General features: G+C 49.4%; 1 protein-coding gene across 1 annotated transcript; it reads right to left on the bottom strand.

The window, feature by feature from the left end:
• Positions 1–586: 586 nt before the first annotated feature.
• PGM2L1 (phosphoglucomutase 2 like 1) lies at positions 587–23630 on the bottom strand. Its single transcript, XM_074530082.1, has 14 exons — positions 23285–23630; positions 17114–17281; positions 13478–13584; positions 12433–12517; positions 11789–11872; positions 9943–10136; positions 9095–9284; positions 8835–8932; positions 7788–7968; positions 6204–6297; positions 5668–5797; positions 5077–5266; positions 4783–4916; positions 587–3946 (listed from the first exon to the last, which is right to left on the bottom strand). Exons 1-14 carry the CDS (start codon positions 23393–23395, stop codon positions 3844–3846), a joined length of 1869 nt encoding a protein of 622 aa, XP_074386183.1. The 5' UTR covers positions 23396–23630; the 3' UTR covers positions 587–3843.
• Between the last annotated feature and the right edge of the window lie 572 nt (positions 23631–24202).

The following is a 24202-nucleotide window of genomic DNA, read 5'->3' as shown; positions in this document are numbered from 1 at the left end:
AACATTTAAATTGACAAGACCTGAACGCGAAGCCAGCGCTGCTGCCTGCCAGGACTCATCAGCTTCCAGCCACCCTGGCTGCTCCCTGGTGCATGTCCCTGGGTCCTGGGGCTCTGCCAGCAGCACAGAGGGACCCTGCAGCCTCCAGGAGATGCTCTGCTCCCACCAGCCCAGTCCTGCTGTCTTGGAAGCAATGTCAGTGTTCAGCAGGGACAGGGACAGCAGGTGCCGGTCCTGAGCTCCCCCTCTCCCTGCTCAAGTGCACCCTGAGGTGCCAGGGGTCCTGCCTGGCCCTTGGCTGTCCCCACGCTGAGCTGGGAGGAGGAGAGGGGCTCAGGGACAGCAGCCTTGGCAGATAAAACAACAGCAGGCACACAGGATTCCCCGGGATGAAAGCTGCAGCCATCACTGAGGGGACACTCCGGTCCCCATCAGCCCCAGGGACACCTCAGGGCCACCAAAAGCAGGAGGCTCTGAGCAGGCTCCTGTTCCCAGGCCTTATCCAAGTGCCACATAGATACCCCTCCAAGCCCAGCTTAGCTTCTGGGGCACAAGTGTTTGGCTAAAGAAGACAAGGAAACCTGAGTTGAGACTACGAAGGGAATAGTTTATTACTTATAACACTTCTTTCAGCTAATTCCACATAGCAGTACACAGAAAGTCTTCAGAAAAGTGCAAATTCTCACTCTGTATTTGTAATACACCCCAGTTTTACAGAACAGACACCAGGTAAACAGCAGTACAGATCCAGAACTCCCCCAGGTTCCAGGCAAGGGGAATGATGCAACTCGAGATGCCTCAGTCACCTGTACAAAGCCATTCTTGAGCAGAGCGAACCAAGCTGGACTGTAACCACCCAGTGCCACCATGCAAGGAGCCTTCTCTCAGCTGGGGAGAGGACAAAGAGGGGCAGGGAAGACAAAATAGTGATAGCAGTTTTAAAATCAGAGACCATCCAGTGCTCCCTAAGGAGGCAGCACACATCCCACCCTGCCCAAGGGACAGGCTCCCACCAGTGCCACACAAACACTTGTGCAAGGAAATGGGAGCTGGAACACCCAGCACTCTCAGGAGCCTGGCAGGGAGGGCTCACAAAGTGATAGCTGAGCACCACCAGGGATGTGGGCATGGAGGCACCAACAGAGCTCCTGTCCCAGGCCCACGGACACACAGCTTCACCAGAAATTCAACCTGGGGACAAACCCCAGCCCTCTGGATTTCATCAAACACTAAACCCAACCCAGTGGCTCCATGAGCACAGCCTCAGCCCAGCTCTGACAAGGTGTGTTTTACCTGGAAGCACCTCAGAAACATCCACGGCACCCTTTGATCTGTGACCTGCTTTGTACTCATGGCAGAAAGGCCTTTGTTCTTATCTGAGAAGTGGGAAAGAACAGCTGACAACTCGAGGAAGGCTGTGCACAAACCGAGTGAACTCTACCACGATGCATTACAAAGTTACAGGGCAAGGAAACGAGAATTCCAGTCCTTCACAGTAACAGAAGTAAGGGATGCAAGAACAGAGGGAGGAGATAAAGGAGTTCCACAAATGGAACAGTATAAATATATCAAACAGTTCCAATACAGTAGGAAAACAACAGTAGCAGCAGTTTCAAAACAGCAAATAGTAATTATACCCTGAAAGTACATTCAACACGTTGTGCCTGCTGCTGTCCTCCCAAAAGCATCACTGCAGCTCCAGCTCCCTGTCAGACCTACCCATGGGCAAAATCCCAGACACAAAACACCCCACAGCTGGGTTTTCTTCGATAATTAAGCATAGTTGGACTAGGAACAGCTTCTAACAATGCTCTTTGAAAACATTTTCTCCGTTTCTAGCGCTTGCCTACTGACACAAAGCAGATCTCTGGGAAGCTGCAGATTCCTGCTCTTTGTAGGAGCACAGCCATCACTCACGAGACTGCTACAATAACACACAGCTGGGCTCACCACACACACACACTACGCTTTTTACAGTGTTTGTTTGTTCCAAATGATGTCCCAAGTCACTTGTTCTCTTCGCTGCCTGGAGAACAGAACCCTCAGCGCCTCAGGGTTTACTCTGCTGCCAATGGAAGGAGTGGCAGGAGCTCCTTGGAGTTCAGTGCAGTGGGGATCCACACCTGCACCCTTTCTGGGAGAGCTGAAGGCAGAGCAGCAGTCAGAAATGCCTTCCCAGCCCTAGCCAGCAATAACAGCATCCTCTGAGTGTGTCTGGGTTTGCCTATTTTCCCCACCATGTCAGTCAAATGTACAGTCAAGGTAGAAGAAACCCAAGCTTTTGGCATGAGATACATTTCACTCACTGGCAGAACAATTTGGAGATACTTTCTCTTAAAATACAAAAAAATAAATAAATAGCAGTGACAGGTCAGAACTTGTGCAACACAGACCTTCTCTAGCACACGTACATTCATAGACACTGAAATACTTCTCCATGGACATAGTGCAAAGCTGCTGGCAGCAGGAAACCCCCAACCCTCAGGGCTCTCTGGAGCCATGGAGAGGCAGCACACCAACCCCCCCTGTGCCATCCAGCACAGGGAGGATTCACTTTGGAGAGGCAGCAATAGTGGCAGAACAACAGCTCCAACTCCAGGGCACCTTGGGCTCTTCCCCCATCACCTCCACACACATCAAACCCTGAATTGCTGCTGCTTCTCTTTACTTGCTGCCAGCAACAGTGGGGAGCTTCCAGGAGCAGCTCCCCTCTGCCAAAACAGGGCCTTTATTGCCCAAAATCCAATAGAACCAGAGGGAGAACTTGAGTATCAGTTTGGGTGGTGTTTTTGGAAAACGGGATTATAAGTCCCACTTGCTACTTGAGCAAAGGGAGGAAACAAATGAGAGAAGCTGTTAAAAATTTACCCTTGAATAACAGTATTTGCAAAGTGCTATTCTAACAAATTACCTGACAGGACATGACAAAAACAAAATTACAAGTCGCAATTTAGTAACTGTGTTAGTCTTATCTTCACTTTCTTCCTTGTTTTTTTTTTGGTTGGTTTTTTTCTTTTTAATGCACAGACAGTAAAAATACAGGCCAGCAAAAACCAAAAAGTCACTGACTAGCATTTAAATCAAGTAATGAATACAGAAAATCAAGAAAGCTTAAGGCCCTGCAGAGATGTGTGACAAAAAGTGGCTGCAGAGCCTGTAGTAGTCAGGAGGGGCAATTTTACCAAGGAATGACCAAGTTCCTGCTCCTTTGGAAGCCTTGGAATGGCACCAGGCAATTCCAACCCCAGGCTGCAGCTGTTGCCACTATTGTTTCACTGCCAATTATTTTAAGACACACACAGGAAAGCTACAATGCCCAAGAACACCTTTACCAACAGAACTCTTAACTAGATGAAAAATGCCAACCATTTGCCTACACAAGAAATGCTGAGCTCTGCTTGGATGCTTTTGGAAGTGCAGACCTGTAAGGAAGGTCTCAGAGCTGCAGGGAAGCAGCAGCCTTTGCTGTCAGTGAGGAGTGATCACTCCTTTAAAACTTTAAAACCTTTTCTTACACCAAAAAAAGAGGTGTTTCAGGTACCTGAACTGAGTTTTAAGACAAGACGTGGCAACTGAGCTCAGCTGCCTCAACGGTACCCGGGCAGTTCATTTGCATTGGTGTGGGTTAATTAAACTTTTGGTCAAAAGGACTGAAAACTGCGACAACAAATCCCACCCTTTCCTCTGACCTCCTCTCCTTGTCCCAGTTTGGTGAAAAGCCTGACAAAAGAAAGCTTCTTCTGCACAGAAAAGAACGCAGCTGTTGGAAACACACACACAGACACAGAGATGAGACTGGTTCTGCTCCGGGCTCCTTTGTTCCAAGCCTCCCCTGCCCGGGCTCTACGCAGAGCGCCAGGTCAGCCCGTTCTTGGCAGGCTCCAGGAAATCCTCAATCAGAGCCTCAATCAGCTTCTGCAGCTCCTCTTCCAGCACACTTCTGTCGCTGCAGGAGAGAACAGGCCCGGGTCAGAGCGCTGGGAAATGCCCAGAACTAAATCAACAAACAGTGAGACCTGATGGGGATGGACTTGCTCTGTTGTGTTTCCCACCCTGCCAGGTGTGGGGACTCCTGCTTTAATAAGCTCCTTTCCAGCAGGATTATGGTGCCTTGGCTGGAAGGGACTGGAAAAGATGGTGCCCAGAGCCCTCTAGTGGCCTTTTTCTCCTTTAATGAAATTAATTTCAATTAATACTGCGATAATCAGGTGGTGAGGCCCGGGCACACGTTGCCCAGGGCAGCCCCACCTCAAGAGTGTCCAAGGCCCAGCTGGAGCAACCTGGGATGGTGGAAGGTGCCCACAGCAGAGGGGTGGAACAAATGGTCTTTAAGGTCCCTTTCAACACAAGCCATTCCATGGTTCTATAATCGTGAGGAAGAGGTTTCTGTGTTGTCAACACACCCTGGATTCACCCCAGTTTTAAACTGGAGGTGGCTCAGCCCAGGTGAACACCACCTGGTTGTTCTCCTGCAGCTCAGGGTGACACAGCACATTGCCAAAGGCAGTGGGAGCCCACCTGGCTGCAAACACAACCCCAGCAGAGAGAGAACAGCCTGGATGTGACGCTCTGGTCCCACTGACAAGGTGAGGGTTGGTCACAGGCTGGACTCTGACCCCAGAGAGCTTTCCTAGCCTGAACAATTCCGTGATTTTGTCACCTGAGCACTTGTTAACCCTAAGTAACGGGGGAACCGGGTTTGCTAGAGAATCCTGCTGCAGCAGAGGCTGAGAGCCCCCTGTGGGTGTGCTGCTGAGGGCAGCAGCAGGCTGGCACACTGACCTGTGCCCGGGCAGGGCACACATCTCAGCGTAGTACTTGATCTTGGGCTCGGTGCCGCTCGTGCGCAGCGTGGCCACGCAGCCGTTCTGGAAGGTGAACGTGATCATCTGGCTGCTCTTGCTCACTGGCAGCACCTGCAACACAGCAGCAGCCCCTCAGTGCCCCTGCAGCAGCCCCAAGCTCAGGGAGTGAGCAGCAGCCTGTGTGTCAGAGCAAGCACCACGTCCCACACCTGCCCCCTCCCCAGGCATTCACGTCTGTGCATCCCTGCCCTGCACAAACACTCTAACTCACAGACTTGTGGTTCAGCTGGCTGCTGTCGTAGCCCGTGGTGATGTCCCTGACGTGCAGGATGCTGTAAGCCCCGCAGCTCTTGGGGTACGACTCGGGGCCCTCGAAGTTGCGCAGCCTCTCAAAGAGCTTCTTGATGATGGCAGGGTCGTAGCACAGGAAATAGGAGGTCTTGGAGATGTGATACCCGTACCTGCAAACACACTGAGGCTCTCATTGTGGGATTCAGAGGGGTTGGGCCCATTTGTACCCAAAAGATCTGAGTACAGGGCTTAATTCTGACAAACAGCACCCTTGTTTTATTGCTGGGAGTGCATTCCCAGCCATTCCTGCTCTGTTACAGATCCATTCTGGCACTGGGAACCCATTCCCTGTGTCCTGTCCAAATCCCTCTCCAGCCCTCCTGGAGCCCCTTTGTGATACCTGCACTGATGATGGGCTGTAATCCATCCTACACCAAAACCCCAAAACAACTTACAACACAAAACCATCTCAGGGACACAAACATTCACTCATACTTCAATAAATATTCCACAGAGGATTCCCATCTCCAGAACAGCAGAGTAGAATATTCCAATGAAAACCATCACTCACACTTCAAAAATGTCAACGAGCTTCTGTGCCAGGGTCAGGCCCTGGCTCTGCAGATAAGTTGCCATTTCTGCAATGACCACGGCTGCACTCACTCCATCCTTATCCAGCACTGATGTGCCACACATGAAGCCTAGGAAGAAAAAAGGGATGGTGGGAAAAGAGCCTGACAGGTTATCACTCTGATTTACCGGATGAAGCTCTAACCTTTGATCCTGCAAAGGAAAATTGGCCAGGACATGGAGGCTGCTTTATTGCTGCTTCTGCAGCAGAAATCTAATGATTTCTCATCTAATCTAATGATTTTGGGGGTTAGAGGGCTGGAAAGATAAGCAAACACCAGAATCAGCAAGTCAGGTACAATTTATAATGGGAGTTGGCAAGTCAATCTGGTGAGAGCAAAATACCAATGCTATTAGCTATTAGGATAAAAATAAAGTACACTTTCTGTGTGGTTTATTTCAAAGGTAATATCAGTCCCTCCTAGTCACACCCCCCTCTTAGTTCTCAGCAGTTTAAAGGGATACCAGCACTCATACCAATAGACTCCTCAAATGCAAAGAGAACTTCTTTTCCGTTGTCTAGGAGATCCTTCACTCTGCTTCCAATCCATTTAAAACCAGGGAGTGTTTCCTAAAAGAGGAAGGGAAAAAAGGGAGTGCTTAAAACATGTATTTTCAATTTAGATTCAATTACAAGAAAAAAAAGTATAGCCACTGTTCACTTCAGACTAAAAAAAAAAAAACCAACAAAAAAAACCACCAAAACACCAAAGAGAAAATATAACTATATTTTGAATTTTTGGGTCAATGGGAAAGACTGCTGCAGAGTCAAAACACTAAAGCTTAAGGAAATTTTTCTGGGTTTTTTTAAAGTGATTTCCTTAAATTTAAATCTAATTGACCAGCAGAATAGGGACAGTAAAGAAGCATCAGACAAGTTGTATCTTCTATGAGTCTATGAGTCCAAGGCAAAGAGCCACTGGAAAGGATTTTCCTAGTGGATACTCAAGTAGGACACGAGGACCAAACCAAGGGAAAAGTGTGTCAGGGGCTGTGGTGCTCAGATCACATCAGATCATCTGTGCTGCTCACCAGATGAGACACAGTTATTCAGGAGGAAAAGCCACAGAAATATAAAAGTAACACTTTTAGCTGCTGGCAGGGGAGAGCGCTCTTCTGGGGGTGTTTACATAAATCATGCAAAAGCAGCCAAAAGCTTGGAAACAGCTTTCTTGGAGAGAAGGAAGTGAGAAATAAAAAGGAAGGGGAGATTTTAGAGAAGGACAAGCGGTTCTGTAAATTCTTAGCTTCTCTTTTTCTTTCAGTCAAGTATGTCATTTTTCAATTAAAAAAAACCCAAAATAAACAATATTTTAAAGAGAGAACCAAATCCAGTACAGGGAACTGACATTCACCCTGATTATCTGGCCAGTCACTCAAAATGGTTTTCAGCGTTCCTTTCAATTTTCAATTCCTCATTTTTTGGCAAAACAATTCCTATTGCACATGGCTTTAATTAAGACATGTATAAATGAGGCCTGGCCCTTTGTATGTTTGTGCCATGATTTCAGGCACTTACCTCTCTTCTGGCTAACAGAAATCAGATTTAATTTGGATGCAGGAGCTGAACTGTCAGTCTGGGGGGAGCACCCCAGTTTCTTTTTCAGCAAGTTCTTCACAAAGCTGTGCATTAAAGGTCTGAGCACAGGAGCTCCCCTGCCTGAAGCAAACCCAAAACCAAAACCCACTGGCACAGGGCACCTGAAGGGCCATTGTGTAACATCCAAGGGCTCCCTACAAACCCATCCACACTCAGAGTGAGCAGGGCAGGCTGCACAAATCCCTTCTCTCACAGAGGAGGATTTTGGATAACCACAGCTAAAGGCATTCCTGCCATCTGCAATCCAGGTGTTCATTCGTGTCCCTGGGACTGAGCTTTGCCCACACTGATCCCCCAGTCCCAGAACAGTGAGGAGACTGAAATCAGGCTTGTGTGGGTGAAAGAACACCCTCTGCAAGCTGGAATCCCTCACAACTCACAGCCAGAAGCCCTGGATGTCCCCTGCCCACTTTTCATGAGCAGCGTTTGGATGGGAACAGCCCCACAGCACCCACACTCACCTCAAAGTGAAACCCCTCTTTCAGTGCAATTGCCCTCAGGATCTTGGAGGAGACCGTGGTTGCCAGCATGTAGACGTTGCTCACGTCAGCATCCTGGGGGCAGTTCTCCTTCCAGCAGGAGAACATCCACCAGCCAAACAGCGCTGCCAGCTCATTGCCCGTGAACACCTTCCAGCTGCCGCTGTGGGGAGAGCCAAGGGAGCACGGCTGAGCACCAGGAGAGGCAGGGTGAGCATTTCTGCAGGCCCTGAACAGCAATTCTGCAGCCACTCCACAGGGAACGTGAGCACAGCACTGCCAAGCTGCTCTAGGCAAAGCCACCCTACTGACAGACCCCACAGCTATCACACCTTAAGGGTTTACAAGGCCAGGGCCCAAAGAGAGCCCCAGGGTGTCCTCTCTGGGTGAGCCAGCAGCAGGAGAGCACTCCAGAACTGACCCACACCGAGCACTCCAGGACCGACCCACACCGACCAGTCCAGAACTGACCCACACCGAGCACTCTAAGCAACCTGAGCATTGCAGGCAGGGCCTGCTCAGCCTTTACTTACACAATCATCACAACTGGGGCCTGTTAGTGGGAGAAAAGTAATTCCTGTTCAATATGAACAAGCACAGGCAAACAAAGGATTAAAATTTAAAATAACGAAAAAAACAAAAAACCCCGCTCCACCAAAGAAGCCCATGAGAACCACCAAGGAAGGTTTGGCTAATATACATGAAAACACAGCAAACAATTATTTCACTGCCTTCAGTAACCACTCCGTTTTCAGCTCAGCTTTGTTTGGTCATTTACTATTACGCCAGTAATAGTAAATTACTATTTAATTAGTAATATTAGTAACTTACTATTAAACCAGTAAGTATTTAATCTACTCTTTGCTGGGTGAATTGATTTAACATGCATTTGGAGCAGTACCAAAGGGTAAAACTCAAAGGAAGAAGGAAAAGAGTGGATTGAAGTCCTGTGCCTGGCAATTTGGGGATGTTCTGTGACTGCCACCACCTTTTCTGCAGGAAGACACAAGAGAGGGTCCCACCACTCACTTGTCCTGCCGCTCTGCCACTGCCAGTCTATCTGCATCTGGATCAGTGGCCACCACTACTCTGGCATCTTCTTTCTCTGCCAGCCTCAGTGACAGCTCCTGGGGGGAGAAGGAGGGACAAAAACCACCAAAATGTAAGAGTAAAACCCACAGCCTTCCAACTTATATCTAAAAGAAAAAACCCCCCATGGATTTCCCCCTGTTCTCTCCCTCAGATTGTTTTCTCCCCACAGAAATCAGATGGAGTAGAAACCAGCATACCAGCACAGACTCTCCTTCCTCAGGATTGGGGCACTTGACCGTGGAGAAGTCGGGGTCCGGGTCCTTCTGCTCGGGCACTGGGATGGGGGGCTGGAAGCCAAAGGCTCTGAAGGCCATCTGCACATAGTCATGGCCCACGCCGTGGAAAGAGGTGTGCACAAACCTCAGGCTGCTCCGCACGTTCAGCTCCCTGCGGGGGAAACACGGCCTCAGCAGGACCCCTGAGCTCCCCAACAACACTGCTTAATGAGGGAAGGCCAAGCAAACCGCAGCTCCTCTGGGTACTGCCCTGCTGATGGCTGCATTCATTTCAAAGGAATCACACAAAGTGCTTATGTTGCACTAGAAATCGCTGGGTTAAAGCTGCTTCTCCTGGAAGATGAAGTGTTTACCTTCTGCTGAGACAGATCAAAGTCTCCCAAGAATAAACTGTTGATTTCTACATCAAACTCAAGCTCTTCCACCACCTTAAAATGTTATTCCAACTCTGCTTCAAGCCATCCATCCTCCTCCTTTCATTCTCATCCTCTGCCCCACCTAACCTTCAGACTCAATCCATTTATGCATGTGCACCTCACTTTTACTCTGAATCTCTGCATTTTATTCAGAACTCTCAGAGCACATTCACTTGCATTAAATGGTTTCCACTGGGGTGTTTCACAGTAACTTAATTCCCAAAGGCAGATTATTCTCATTATTATTCTCAACCAAAAGGTTTAACCCTGAGGATGGTGACCCTTGAATTTGATGACACCTCAGAGAGCACAGGGGAGTCTGTGTGCAGTCAGTTTTTCCACATGCAGCCCAGAGCTGACTTAAAAACATAACTTTTTTGCTTTATACCATACCTATGATAGCAGATCTTGGTCAGGTCCTCCATGTAGCTGTCACAGATTTTCTTCAGAGGATCCTGCCTGAGGGGACTGGTGTCCACCAGGTTTTCATTCCAAGAGCCATTCCATGGCTCCACACACTCTTCTATGCATTTTATAATCTCCTTATCGTGAGGAGAGGTGATCTGTGCTCCATTTTCCCAATAAACCTGGGGTAAGAGGAAGGAAAACAACACTCAGTTTAATGCAAAGATTATTAACCTGATAAATTCTTTGAGCTAAAGGATTCCACCTACTTTGTTCCTAAGCCATACAGAGGATTCAGCATCAGTCTGGCTTGATGCTCAAGACATTTGGAGTCATCCAGCACCAGCCTCTGAGCTCACAACTGATAAATGGAGCTAACACAGCAACACAACTGTTTTCTCAAAAGCTGGTGTTGAACTATCACAGCTGAAATGTCAGGATGTGAGAAACCAAAAGCAGGCACTTGTATGTGGGAGTGCTGTGCACACTAACAGAGGGAAAACACCACCTTCCCCAAGGCTGGCATTCCTCTGGAGAGAGGAACACAGCCTGGCTTTGAGCCCAGAGCAGAGCAGATAAGCAGGGTGCCAAGGTCTGTGTTTTTCCACATCTGAACAGCCTAATCTCCCAGCTGCAAACACCCTCCAGAGTGGAAACTCCATATCTAACCCCAGCTATAATAAAGCCTTTGTTACCGACTTAGAGGCCACTTTTCCCACACTCTGCTGCCAACAGGATGGCTGAGCTCACGGGGCAGACTCTGCTCCATCATCTGCCTCTGCCTGCTCACCTCTGCATCTGCCACCTCCAGCTGGCACTGCCCAAAGCCTTCAGAACCATGAAACCCACATGGGAAACTGGGAAAGATGAAACAGCTCTTGGGAAAGACTGGGAAATACACCAGGAGCATGGCAAAAACCAACCAGGAAACACACCAGGGTCCTGGCACAAATCAACCAGGAAACACACCAGGGTCATGGCAAAAGCAAACTGCTGTTTACTTCTTTGTGAACTGATGACATGTTTGCAAACTTCCAGTACGTTTGTATCAGAAGACACAAACATTAAATTGCTTCTTGACAAATGGAGCACCTGGGAAATGCCTGTGCCTTCTCTCCTCACTCCCTGCTCCAGCTCAGCACAAACAAAGGCTGGTGAAGAGCTTCACAATTGTTCCAGGGAAGGCAAGAGCAGCTCAAGCACCCCCAGGAGCTCTCTCTGCCTTCCCCCACACTGCCATCACTCACTGACCTGCCCAGGGCTCCTAGAATGCTCAGCTAGAGTTGAGAGTTTGGTTCAGCTTCTTATACAGCTGAGGCAGGACATGCTCAGTTAAAACACTGCACCTGCTATTGTGGATGGCTTTACTGTCCCAAGCTTGCCAAGAGCAGCCACCCACCCCTCTGCAGTGCCCAAAAAACCAATAAAGCCAATGCTCCTGTGTTTTATTAATCCACTCTTCAATCATCCCCACCTTCAGCACAGTGCCCTGCTGTGTGCATGGATCCACCTCAGCTCTGGCTTAGTTTTAAAGTGAGTTCTAAGCCTCAGCAGCAAACACACAAAGCTGGGGCGCTTCTTCAGCTGCTGGTTAGGCTCTGTGGGATTGCACTGGAGATTCATGCCCAAGAGACACACTGTGTGCTCTTATCTCTCACCACAGACCAGTGTGTCAGCTTGTGGGAGAATGAGTTATTTCACATGACTTACCCCTCTAATGGGGACACACACACAGCAAGGGGAGCCCTGGCACACCCCGCAGGGCTCCAGGGCCTGGCTGGAGCAGCCTGGGCTAGGGGAAGGTGTCCCTGGCCGGGTTCCAGGGTGCACTCACCTTGTAGCCGTTGTCCTCCTTGCGGTTGTGGGAGGCTGTGATCATCACCCCTGCCACGGCCCCCAGCTGCTGCACGGCATAGGGCTGCAAGGGAACCGGGGACAGCTCAGCCCAGCCCTGCCCCACACCCGGGCCCCAGCCCTGCCCCGGCCCCACTGGAACCAGCAGCACCATGCTGGCGCTAACTCGGCTCCATGAAAACCTTCTTTACCTCAATTACCAAAATGCAATCCTTCACTGGCCACCTGACAGCCTACACTCAGATTGTGCAGCCCTCAGACACAGAACAGAGGGATTCACAGAAAGGCTTGCTGGAAAACCAGTCACAGTTTCTGCAGGCATTCCAGTCCATCCCCTCAAACCAAGGACACACAGCACGCTCATGGAATGCAAGCAAGGATTTAAAGCCATGCCAGGAAAAGCTGCTGTGACCAGAAGAGCCTGGTTTTGAGGTATTAAAAGCAGAGGCACTGAGGAATTTGGTGACATCCTTGTTACAACCTCCTTGAGGAGCCAGGTGTGCCAAGCAGCCTCTATTTTTCTGTTAAATCACAGAATTTAAGAAAACTCTAGCTCTCTTCTTCAGTAAATTCAAATACTCCCATAAGTGTGTGGTACAACAACAGGATGAGAAGGTGACTCACCACAAAGGGAGTAGGGACATAGGTGGAGAAGAAGTACACAAGCACATCCTTGGCCAGCAGGACTGCTGCAGTGAGCTTTGCAAGCCTACCAAGGGGAAAAAGAAAACACCCAGTCAGCCCAGCCCAAGAGCCAGATGGAATTCCTGCCACCTCCAGGCACTCCACTGCTTTTTGGCTTGTGCCTGGAGTGGTATCCTACAAAGGGCACAGTGAGGGTCAGAGCTCTCAGCTGCAGAAGGTGAGCCAGCACTGGGCAGGGCAGCCCCCCAGGTAACAAAGCAGAAATCCCACACAGACACACAACACAAGGACAGACCCAGCTCCCCAGGGAGTTCCAGTGTCAGCAGCATTAAATAAAAACATTAAATACTACTACATTTAAAAAGGAAAAGAACTGTTAGTTACAATCATTAACTCCTCTTTATTGGAACACTAATTAGCTACTGGCTTGGCTTTTTGCACAGCATGCCATCACCCACGTGGGTTTTGCTGCCCAGTGACAAGGGATTGTGATTCCTGAGAAAATTCAGGAAGCAGTTTGCTCCCCTTTCCCTGCAAGGAGCACAGTGTGCCATTGCTGGAAGTCCACATTTTGAGTATTCCAGGTAAAATCCCCTCAAAATGAAAATACACAGGGTTACAGCAGGCTGCAGGTGGAATTGCCCTCCCCAGGCAAGCTTAAACCAGGTGTGAAACACCAGAGAATGAGAGTGTAAAAAGTGCATTAATATCCAGGTGTTTCCAGCTGCATGTTCATACTCTGAATTTACCTTCATGCTCCAATTTCTCCCCAGGCACATCAAGGCTAATGATCCTGTGCATTTAATCTGTAAATTCCCTGGTGGAGAGCAAGCAGCCTTACACTCCTGAGCTGGCAAACAAAGGATTCAGCTCCAGCCTCTCCTCATTACTGATCCAATGGATAAGGGAGAGGGAAGAGGGTGCCCAGCTCATCCCAAACCCAAAGACAAAGTGCTGACAGGACAGAAAGCATTCAAAGCCACAATTTCATTTCTAGTCTTGCAGATGTAATCAATACTCATACTTCTTACTGCTGCAGTTGCTGGTGACCTGACCTCGTGTGTCATATCCAACAACAAAGCCTCTCTGCTTAAAGTCTGAAAAGTTCCTTTCCAGGTACGTGTAGATCCCCTGGAGAAAAGAAAAAAACAGGAGAAAAGGAGAATTAGCCGGGCTGCAGCACACACAAACACTGAAGGTGATCTTGCACAAAGGATGGATCATGTCAGCAGGCAAGACACAGCTCAAACACATCAATATATTCACAAAATTATTCAAACAATAGTCACAAAAACAGCAGTGGTTTTCCCCCGGTGGTCACTGACAGAAAGCAAGTAAGCAGAGAAACTGTTGTGGGAAATAAAAGCGAGCAGGACAACAACAAACCCTCAGGAAGCAAACACTCATTTTCAGTCCATACTGTGCTTCATTTCAGTTAAACCATCTTCTCAAGGCTGAACTGAGAAAAACCCATACTTTGAAAGCTCTGTATCAGCATTAAACAGATTTTCACCCCAAGCAGCATTCAGTGCAACCCTTCGGGATGTTTTTCGCTGGTATCTGCAAAGGCAGCCTGCCTCCTGCCCTGGAACCCACCCAGGATCCCTTTTCCTAAATGGCCCAAAGCATGTGGCCCAGGATGTGCCCCAAAGCATGTTCCCACAGAGAGAGGGAGATATTTACTGTTAAAACAAACTGAACTCTTGGAATGGTGGCAGCTCTGGAGGCTGTGATCGCCTGCTGCAGCCACCTGAACCCAAAACTGAGCCCACAACACACAAATCCTCACCCTGCCAAGGCTTCCACTCACAGCTGCAAGGAGAGGAGACAGCAATGAAGAAAACCCTTCAAGTTGACCTGAGCAATATCTAAAGACATGAACAGCAGATTTCTTGTAGCAGACCCCCTATTTAGGCTAGGATTTGGAATGAAGGAAACAGCAATGTCTTCACTTTCTGCTAATGGAGCATTTTGCTCAAAATCAGCCCCTAAAGCTCAGCCCCAGAGTGCACAGCTGAAGTTTACTCAGTCCTTTGGGACTTGTTATCCAAACATTGTTATGACAGCTGCAGGAAATAAAAGTAAATCAATAAAAGCCAGTGAGGAAGTGAATGCAGAGCCTCTCCACTGCCCAAGCCCTCTGCCTGAGCTCGCACCAAACTCCTCCCAGTTTGGGATTCCAGCACCTCTGGGGTTAACTCCTCTCCTAGCAAAGCTCCTCAATTCACAGAATTCCTATTTCCCCTTAACAAGACTCGGGTTTTGATAGTGTCCCTAATTACTTCAGCTGTTAAACCCCCAGCACTTCTGAAGGAGGCACAAGTGCATCTGGTGGTGATAATTAACGGCTCATTAGCAGGTGCCAGCACTCAGATCTAAGGCAGAATTCTCCTCAGGTGCCTCAAGTGCCACAATTGCCTCTCCCACTGCGTGGTTCAGGGGATTCCCTGATGCAAAATCCATGGAACAGAACGAGTCCATATCTACACCATGGCCTGTCCCAAATGCTCAAGTTCACAAGAGGTGAGGGAACAGTGATGGTATCAAGAATAAACCAAAGATTTTTGGTTGATTACATCCAGAGAGGTAGGAACAGCTTTATGAGGCCCAGCATTCACATTTTTCATCTTTTACCTTTAGCTTTGCTTTTTAAGCAGCAGGAAACCCCTTGATGCAAAGCTGGCTGGTTTTGTCACTGATCACTGACAGGTTCCTTTCCCACTAATAAAAGCACCTGGACATGCATCAAAGCAGGAGAGAAGCTAGGGAATCAGAGCTTTACATGGAGTTTAAAACTTGCAATTTTCAGCAGAGTCCTCAGCAAGTGCTGAATATTCTGTGCCTTCCTGGACCTGACTTTTCACAATATCAATATAATCAAATCAAGTGAAGATCAAATAAAAAAAAAGTCAAATGGAAGAAAAACCAGCTCAAATGAAGGACACAGAACACTCGTGCAACTTCACTACAGCTTATTTTAACTGAAGGAAGTATTAATTACAAGCCTGATATTTGACTGGCCAGTTATTCCTGTCGCAGGCAAGGGCAAGCCCAGAGCCAGGGCTGCCCATGCCCGCAGCAGGACTGCTCCTGCCTTCACAAAGTGCTCAGAAAGTGCTCAGAAAAGTGCTGAGGAAGGCTGAAACGTGCTGCAGTTTACTCCAGAAAGCTCCAACCCACCCCCAGAGCCACGTGCCCCAGCCCATTAGACCCGCAGCTCTAATAAACACCCAAAAATAGCAGCTGTGCACAGGGAGCACAGGCACCACCCCGGGCTGGAGCTCCCAAAAACCAGCAGTGCCACCAAACCGAGCCTGCCAGCACGCTGCCTGCCCAGAAAAAGGGAATTCTGCTCCCTCTGTGCCAGGAGCATGGCTCAGCCAGCAGCACCCAAACCCCACAGCAGGGAAATCAATCACCCCCAAATCCCACAGCAGGGAAATCACCCCCAAATCCCACAGCAGGGAAATCACCCCCAAATCCCACAGCAGGGAAATCACCCCCAAATCCCACAGCAGGGAAATCAATCACCCCCAAAAAGCCCCTCTGCTGCCAGGGACACAGGGCTTCTCCGAGCAGCCTGGCTGCTTTCAACCACCCCACCCCTGGCAACAGAACACTGATTTTAAACCCCCTTCATCACCCACTGCCTCCAGAGCCCAGCTGGAGCTGCTGATGGCACTGCAGCCTCTGTGGCAGAGCAGGCTGGCACATCTGGAGCAGAAGGGAAGGAAGCATCATCCCAGGGTGTGTCCATCCAGCCTGCAGGTCACACACCTAAAGGAAGCGTTTTGTTAGGGCCAAGGAGATAATGCAGAGCAGAACCGGCAGAGGGAAGGCTGGGATTCAAAGCAGCACTCTGACACAAAGCCTCCCAAAACATCACTGGAATTTGGCCTCTCCACAAGAGTGTGGGCTCCAGTTGGACAGCTCACACAACAGAATGTCAAGCAGCTTTGGGGAGCCAGCTGCTCCAAGTTCCAGCCACAGCCCTCCACCCCAGACCAACAGAAATGGTAATTTCAGTCACATGTCCTGAGGGAGGGGAGAGCATCAGCCTGCAAAGAGAAACCAGCTGAAAAGTTCAGGTGCACAATACTAAATGAGAGGTTTTACCAATCTTCCCTAAACCATGTCATAAATTACCTTTGATTATTCTTTTTATAGAAATGGAGTCTGTCAAAACAGGAAAAATTCAGAAGTTTTGTCATAACATTTTATTGGTTTCCCAAGCACAAGTGTTCCAAATACCCCAGCTCATTCTATTTTCAACATTCAAGGCTAGAGCTGGGCACAAATAAACTGGTGATGTAATTTACTCAGCCCACAACTTGTGCTGAAAACAAAAGGACAGGCTTGGCTGGTTGGAGCTTCGCTTCTTTCCTTTGGGTTATTTTCGCCGCTTTGTTTTTGTAGTATAACACATAAATACAAGTGTTTATATATTAAACATATAAATACATCTCATGAGCTCATAAGATCTCCAGCTCCAGGGCTGTGAGGCAGACTGAGCAGTGGCCAAACTGCAGCCCAGCCCAAGCTCTCCAAGGCACCTCATCTCTGAGCACTGAGCCTTCCATATGCTTCCCAGCAGCATCCCAGGGGGCTCCCAGCTGATCCCCCCGGGTCAGGGGCTCCCCCAGGGCCGAGCCCAGCTCACCTGTGTGGACTGGATGACGGTGAGGTCGTTGATGTAGCAGAAGCCGGCGCCCATGGCCGAGCGCAGCCCGGCCGTGCCGAAGCTCAGGCGGCAGCACAGGCGCTGGCGCAGCTCGCGGTGCTTCCCGTCCTGCAGCAGGCTCTCGATCTGCTCCCTCGTCCTCGGGTTCTGCAACGACACCCAGGCATCCCCTCAGGCCGAGCTCTGCATCACCAGCAGTGCCAGGTGATTGCCAGGGCAAACCCCTCCTGTGCTATACAACGCACCTGCACCAGCCTCCGCCGTAACTCACTTCTCCCATTATTCCCACATTATCCTTACTAACAAAGGATTCAGGAGCTCCTGCTGCCACTGATGCAGCTGTCTGGTCACCAGGACGCCTCCCAGCCCCTCTGTGTGAGGAGCAGAGCCTTTGGAACAGTTTTTCCCAAGGCAGACAACACAATTCCATTCCTGATCTTTGCCCCCGGAGGATGGACCAAAACCCAAACCTCGAAGGAGCATTTCCTTCCTCCACACCCACAGGAAACAGGCACAGTAAAACCCTGGAAATCACAGGATGGTTTTGGCTGGAAGGGACTTGGAGACCACCCCATTCCATGGGCAGGGGCACCTGGCACTGGAGCAGGCTCCTGAGCCCCTCCAGGGTGGACAGGCTGGGCTCCCACCCACCGATGCCCCTGCTCAGGCACATTTCCCTAAAGCCACAGCCCCAGCACAGCTCTGCTGTTGGCTCCTCAGCCACCCAGCTCACACTGAATCCACCTGGCCACCAAGCAACCCAGACCCCACCCACGGCAGTGCTCACACGGCTGGAAACCAGACCTGCAGAGGGCAAAACGCTGCTCTGGAGGCACTAGGGTGCCACTGACATGTTTTATAAAATCCTTTCACTAGGATCCTTCTCCTGAGGAGCTGGGAAGCTTCAGCTTCTCCCTGTTTTGCTGCTTTGCAATGTGATTTGGAGAACTGTTAACCCAGCACGTGAATTGTTTTTGCTTGATGACCAACAACAGCCACCTGTGTCAAGGCTGTGAGCAGCCACAAGATTTTACTATTTTCCTTTCTAACTTTCTGATGTCTCCTTTCTCTTTCTTTTAATATAATATATACCATAAAACAATAAATCAGCCTTCTGAGACATGGAGTCACGACTCTCCTCCCTTCCCTGATCCTGGGGACCCTCAAGCACCACCCCACAAGAGCCCCTGCAGAGCAGAGCTGCCCCGAGCAGGGTGGCAAGGAAAGGTCAGAAAAGGCAGATGGCATCTGCAGGGCAGGGCTGAAGCTGCCCTGACATTTACACCAGAGGTCAGGCAGCACTGGGAAGCACACTCCAGGGGGAGGCTCTGCAGGAGGAAACACAATCCATAAAATGCATTGAGAAATCTGAAATTATTCCTGCAGCTTGACTGCAGACCCTGAACACCGGACATGTGAATTTCAAACAACTTTTTGTTTATTATTTATGTATCTGTGTGCTCTGAAATAAAAGGCAAGGCATAATTGTCCAGGCTCCTGGATGGGCTGGCATTGCTCACCACACAGCCCAAAACCAAACCACAACAATGGGGCACAACAGACACCAAACTGCAAAGTGAAAGTGTCTCCCTCAGCTGTTCACAGGCAGCCAGCCAGAAAGCAAATGACTGATGTGAAAAGAGTCCGAGGGGCAGGAGCATTGAAAACCTCGTTCCACACCAGCCAGGGCATGGCTTGGCTTTAAAACACAGTTATTAAATTACACAGCATCCTCTGCAGCTCCTGAGGGCACACTGCACTGCTCCCCTGCACAAACAGCACAGGAATCACACATCCCACAGCTCATGGAGCTCTGCAAAACTCAGGCAACGCTCCAGCAACAGCACAAACACGTCTTTTAAAAATAGATTAACAAGCATTCTTGACTGAAGCCACTTAATTTCATAAGGAATAAAATCCCAGCCTGGCATTACCTTTATTCCTCCCCAGCTGCTTTATCCCAGCCTGGCATCACCTTTATTCCTTCCCAGCTGCTTTATCCCAGCCTGGCACCACCTTCACTCCTTCCCAGCTGCTCCATCCCAGCCTGGCATCACCTTCACTCCTTCCCAGCTGCCCAGCCTGCCCTTTCCCCCCGAGCTGCAGTGTCACAGGCCGATTTCCCTTCTTGCAACACCCAGCCTGGCTCTGAGCACCGTCTGCCCTCCCTGACCTGGGAATTCCACAACACTGCTGGCACTTAACCCCACTGCAAACCCCAAAAAATCCCAAAAAACCCCAAAACCAGGGGCTCTGCTGGTTTGCTGGGCATAGGGCTCACGGGGGCTTTTGTGATGGCCCCTCTTCCCAAGAGCAAAAAAGAAAAGTTCCTTAGAGATTTTAGGCCAAATTTACACCTTCAAGCCACAACATGAGCACCAGAATTTCTGCAGAAAATACAGACTTTTGTTTATCTGACAACCCTCCTCAAGCACTAGGAACACTTCAACTTCATTATAAAGGTATAAATAAACACATGACACCTCTCTAATAGACATACGCATGTACATAATAAATCTAGGCTACCTAATAGAAATGTGTATATAATAAATAATACCAAACCAATATAAATGTGTATATAATAAATTACACCAAACCAATATAAAGGTGTATATAATAAGTTATACTAACCAATACATGTATATAACTAAATGATACTGACCTAATATAAATGTGTCTATAATAAATTAATAATACTGAACAAATATAAATGTGTATATAATAAATAAATGATACTGACCTAATATAAATGTGTATATAGTAACTGAATGATACTGACGTAATATAAATGTATATATGGTAACTAAATATGATATATAATAACTAAATTAAATATAATATGATATATTATCTATATTATGATATTTAATAACTAAATGGTAATAGATTATATTCTATATAATACTGCATATTATATATTATCATATATGTTATATTATAACAAATTATATATGATCATATATAATCTATATTATGTAATAATATTAATGATATTACATATTATGATATATAATATCTAAATTACACTGACCCAATATAAATGCATATCTAATAAAGAAATTACACCGACCCAGTGTAAATTAGTAAATCATAAATTATACTGACCCAATCTACATAATGACACCTACCTGCTCCATCTCCCTGGTGTGTGTGGAGCCCACATCTGTAGATGTTTAGCACAGCCTACCAAGGCCCCAATCAGGAGCCAGCAGCTCCCTGTGGAAAAGGCTGCTGTCCTTGTCCAGCTGCAGCAGGAGGGGGCAGATAAGGGACAGTGGCCCTGGGAACACACCCTGCTGGGGCACACAGGGACAGCAGCATATATATATATATATATATATATATATATATATATGTGTGTATGTATATATATATATATATGTGTGTATGTATATATATATATATATGTGTGTATATATATATGTGTATATATATATACATATGTATATATGTGTATACATATATGTGTATATATATATGTATACACATATATATACATATATATGGATATATGTGTATATATGTATATATACACATATATACACGTATATCCATATATATGTATATATATGTGTATACATATATGTGTGTATATATATATATATATAAATAAATAAATAAAACCAGCTATTTACAGGAAGGCACTGCCAGAAGCAGAGCTCTGGGGTCACAACCTGCAGGAACTCTGCAGCACATCTCAGAAAGGTCTGAAGTACTATTAAGCAAAAGGAAAAAAAAAATCTATATTCTCTGCCATGTACTTTCAGCTTGCCATTTATTGTACAGTCACCTGCTGAGGCAAAAATCACTTTTTGTGGCTCATCAGGGTCCAACACTTGGAATAAGCAGAGAAGTAAAGACAGGGGCATTAATGAGTATTTCTTATGGCCCTCTCACACCCAATCATGTTAATCACCTGCACTTAGCACCAGAGTTCGGTTTCAAAGCTAATACCCTGTCAAATTTACTATTCACAGCAATTAATTTTTTCTGTTTGACACTCTATGCATGTGCAGCTGAAGGAAGGGGGAAAGCCTCAAGCTGGTTTGAGCTTCAATGATTTTTTCTGTGGCCTTCATTTTTTCAATGTCATCCTTAAAAACTCACTTTAAATTCTTAATAAGCAAAAATATTGCAAGGCAAATGGCTGGAGCAAGTTACTGATCTCCAGCTTTCAAGTCAATTTCCTCTTGGAAAGCATCTCCAAAGCCACAAAAATTACAGGAACACCCCAAAAGCACATTATCAGCAAGGAGGAGGTCTCCACTGAGAAAATGACACTGAGCCCATGAATTAGGAAAATCCAGGGAGGATGCAGTGAGTGGGGCCTGCCCAAACAGCTCCTGGGTGACAATCCCAGGTTTTCCTCCCACGGGGAGCTCCAGCTGAGCCTTCAGGTGCCCACGGCTCTGCAGGTAAATAACCCAGGTGTGCCCTGAGCAGCACAACCTGGCACAACCCAGACCCTCTCAGGAGTCCCGAGGCACGCCTGGAGGTGCAACAGGAAAATCACGATGTGGAACAAAGGGAATTACAGGGAGAAAGTGGAGAGCAATGCCCAACTGTTGGCACAGCTCACCAAGGAGGGCTGCACAGGAGCTCTGCCTCCTCCGAGCACCAACACCCAAACCTCAGAGCACGGCCCTGGTAATTAATTACAGCCAGCAATTCCCAATTAAGCCGCAGGGCAGAGGCCTCCCCCAGCTGGGAACGGAGCGCAAAATAGATTTTTCCTTTATCAAGGCACCAAAATCGCTGCAGCTCAGGAAGCTGGGGGTGGAAAGGGGGAATCAAGGCTGTGGTGGGCACTCTGCAGCAATCCCTGCTCCTGTCACATCCCCTGGCCTCCCACACCCCGGGGAGGTTCACACGTGTCTAGGGAAGGCAAAACAACCCGATAAAAGCAGCAAAAGCCTTTCACTGCACTGACAAGACGCTATAAAAATAAAATATTTACCGGGGTTCAGGCTGGGTTATCACATGTGTTATCAGGAATGCTATTTCCTCCCTGCCCTCCTTCCCTCCCCCGGATATTTTCACAGCAGCAGCAGCTCTGGGTGCAGGAGGTGCAGATGGCACCTGTTAATTTCTGCAGGGCTGGGAGGGGAATAAACCACATTTCCAGGAGGAATAAACCACACTGCCAGGAGGAACAAACCCCATTGCCAGGAGGAACAAACCCCACACTTCCAGAAGGAATAAACCACATTTCCAGGAGGAACAAACCCCACGTTTCCAGGCAGAAGAGAGCTCCATCCTCTCAGAGCCATCAGGTGGCACCTGCCTGCAGCTTTTCCCCTTTGATCCTGGCAGGGTGAGGCTGGGGAGGAAATAGAGCCAACACTGCCTGCTGTTGCTGATAAAAATAAAGGCAAAAGGGGCTCAGGAGAGAGAAAGCTAAAATAAAATCAAGGAAAAGCAGCCAGAAGCCCAAACCCCTGGTGCACTGGCAGCTCACCCTCCCCCAGCATCAAGGTATTTATTTAAAGCACAGGCCACGATGGTTGGACAAACCAGCTGGAAAAAACCTCAGAAAACGCAAAGTAACCCTTTCAACCACAGGACAGGCAAACACCCTCCAACACCACACTGTTACCACGGCTTTGGGTGGTTTAATGTGAATTAACCGAGCCCGCAGTGCTCCTGACAAGAAAAGGGGAATGCTGGAACCTGGCTGTGCCTTTCCTGGGGAAACCACACTCACACAGCATTTTAACCAGCTGCTGATCCATCCCCAGCCCGAGGAGGAGCAGGTGGGGCAGGTGCCGTGCTCCAGGTGTGGAGAGGGCACCATCCATCCCCATCCATGCCCAGGTGAGCACCAGGCAGTGCTCCAGGTGTGGGGATGGCACCATCCACCCATCCCCAGCTCCATCCATGCCCAGGTGAGCACCAGGCAGTGCTCCAGGTGTGGGGATGGCACCATCCATCCATCCCCAGCTCCATCCATGCCCAGGTGAGCACCACGATGGCACCACCCCTGCCCAGGTAAGCATCAGGACGGCACCATCCCCATGCCCATCCCTGCCCAGGTGAGCTCCGGACGGTGCCCCAGGTACCCGGACACCCCAGCCGTGCCCATCCCGGACCCGGGGCCGCGCTGTGCCCGGCCGGGCGGTGTCACCGCTGTCTCTGCCGCCGCTCGCCCACCTTGTCCCAGCTGAGCCACTGCCACACGGCCTTGTCCAGCTGCGCGTCCCCGGTGCTGCGGGACACCAGCACGTTGGAGTTCACGTCCCCGGGCGCGCCGCTGTCGCCCATGGTGGCGGCGGCGAGGAGGAGGAAGAGGAGGATGAGGACGGAGAAGGCGCCGCTCCTTCACTCCGCCGCCGCGCCGCGCATCGCCCGTGGAGCCAAGAGAGGCGGAGGAGGCCGAGGGACGGCCAGGGCGGCCGGGGCTCGGCTTTTATCGCTGCCGGCGGCGATTAACGGGAGCAACGGCGACTAACGGGAGCGCCCGCCCCCGCCCCGCCCGCCCCGGCCGCGCCCAGCCGCGCGGCACCACGGGAAATGCAGTCCCCGCGGTGCGCAGGGCACGGCGAGACACTCGGCGGGAACTACAACTCCCGGCAGCCTCCGGGAGCGGTACTGCCAGCGGGGACCGCGGGTTCGCGTCCCGCCTCCGCCGCGGGGCGAAAACAACGCCCCGAAAGTGTCCCGTGTGTGCCGGGCGTGCCGTGTGTGCCCTGCGCCCGCCGACCGGCACTGCCCGGCCCCAGGGACGGCTGCAGCCCTGCTCGGGACCGCCCGGCAGCGCCCGCAGCCTCCTGTGCTCCCCCGGGAGGGCAGCGGGCAGCGAGCTGCCCTGGGGGCGCGCCGCTCGCTGGAAGCGATTCCAGATGGCAATTCCACAGCCATTAGTGGGGGATCACAGCCCTCCCCGGCGGCACCAGCTCCAGCTGGATTGCCTGGCACTGAGCAGCAGGCTCGGAGGGACCACATCCCGCTGGGCATCTTCATCTGAGCATCCTCATCCCACAGAGCATCCTCATCCCACAGAGCATCTTCATCCTGCTGGGCATCCTCGTCCGACACAGCATCCCACCCCACAGAGCATCCCAGTCCCTC

This window comes from Zonotrichia albicollis, chromosome 2 (genome assembly GCF_047830755.1).
Source record: "Zonotrichia albicollis isolate bZonAlb1 chromosome 2, bZonAlb1.hap1, whole genome shotgun sequence".
Classification (NCBI taxonomy): Eukaryota; Metazoa; Chordata; class Aves; order Passeriformes; family Passerellidae; genus Zonotrichia; species Zonotrichia albicollis.
This window is presented reverse-complemented; position numbering and strand designations above follow the sequence as displayed.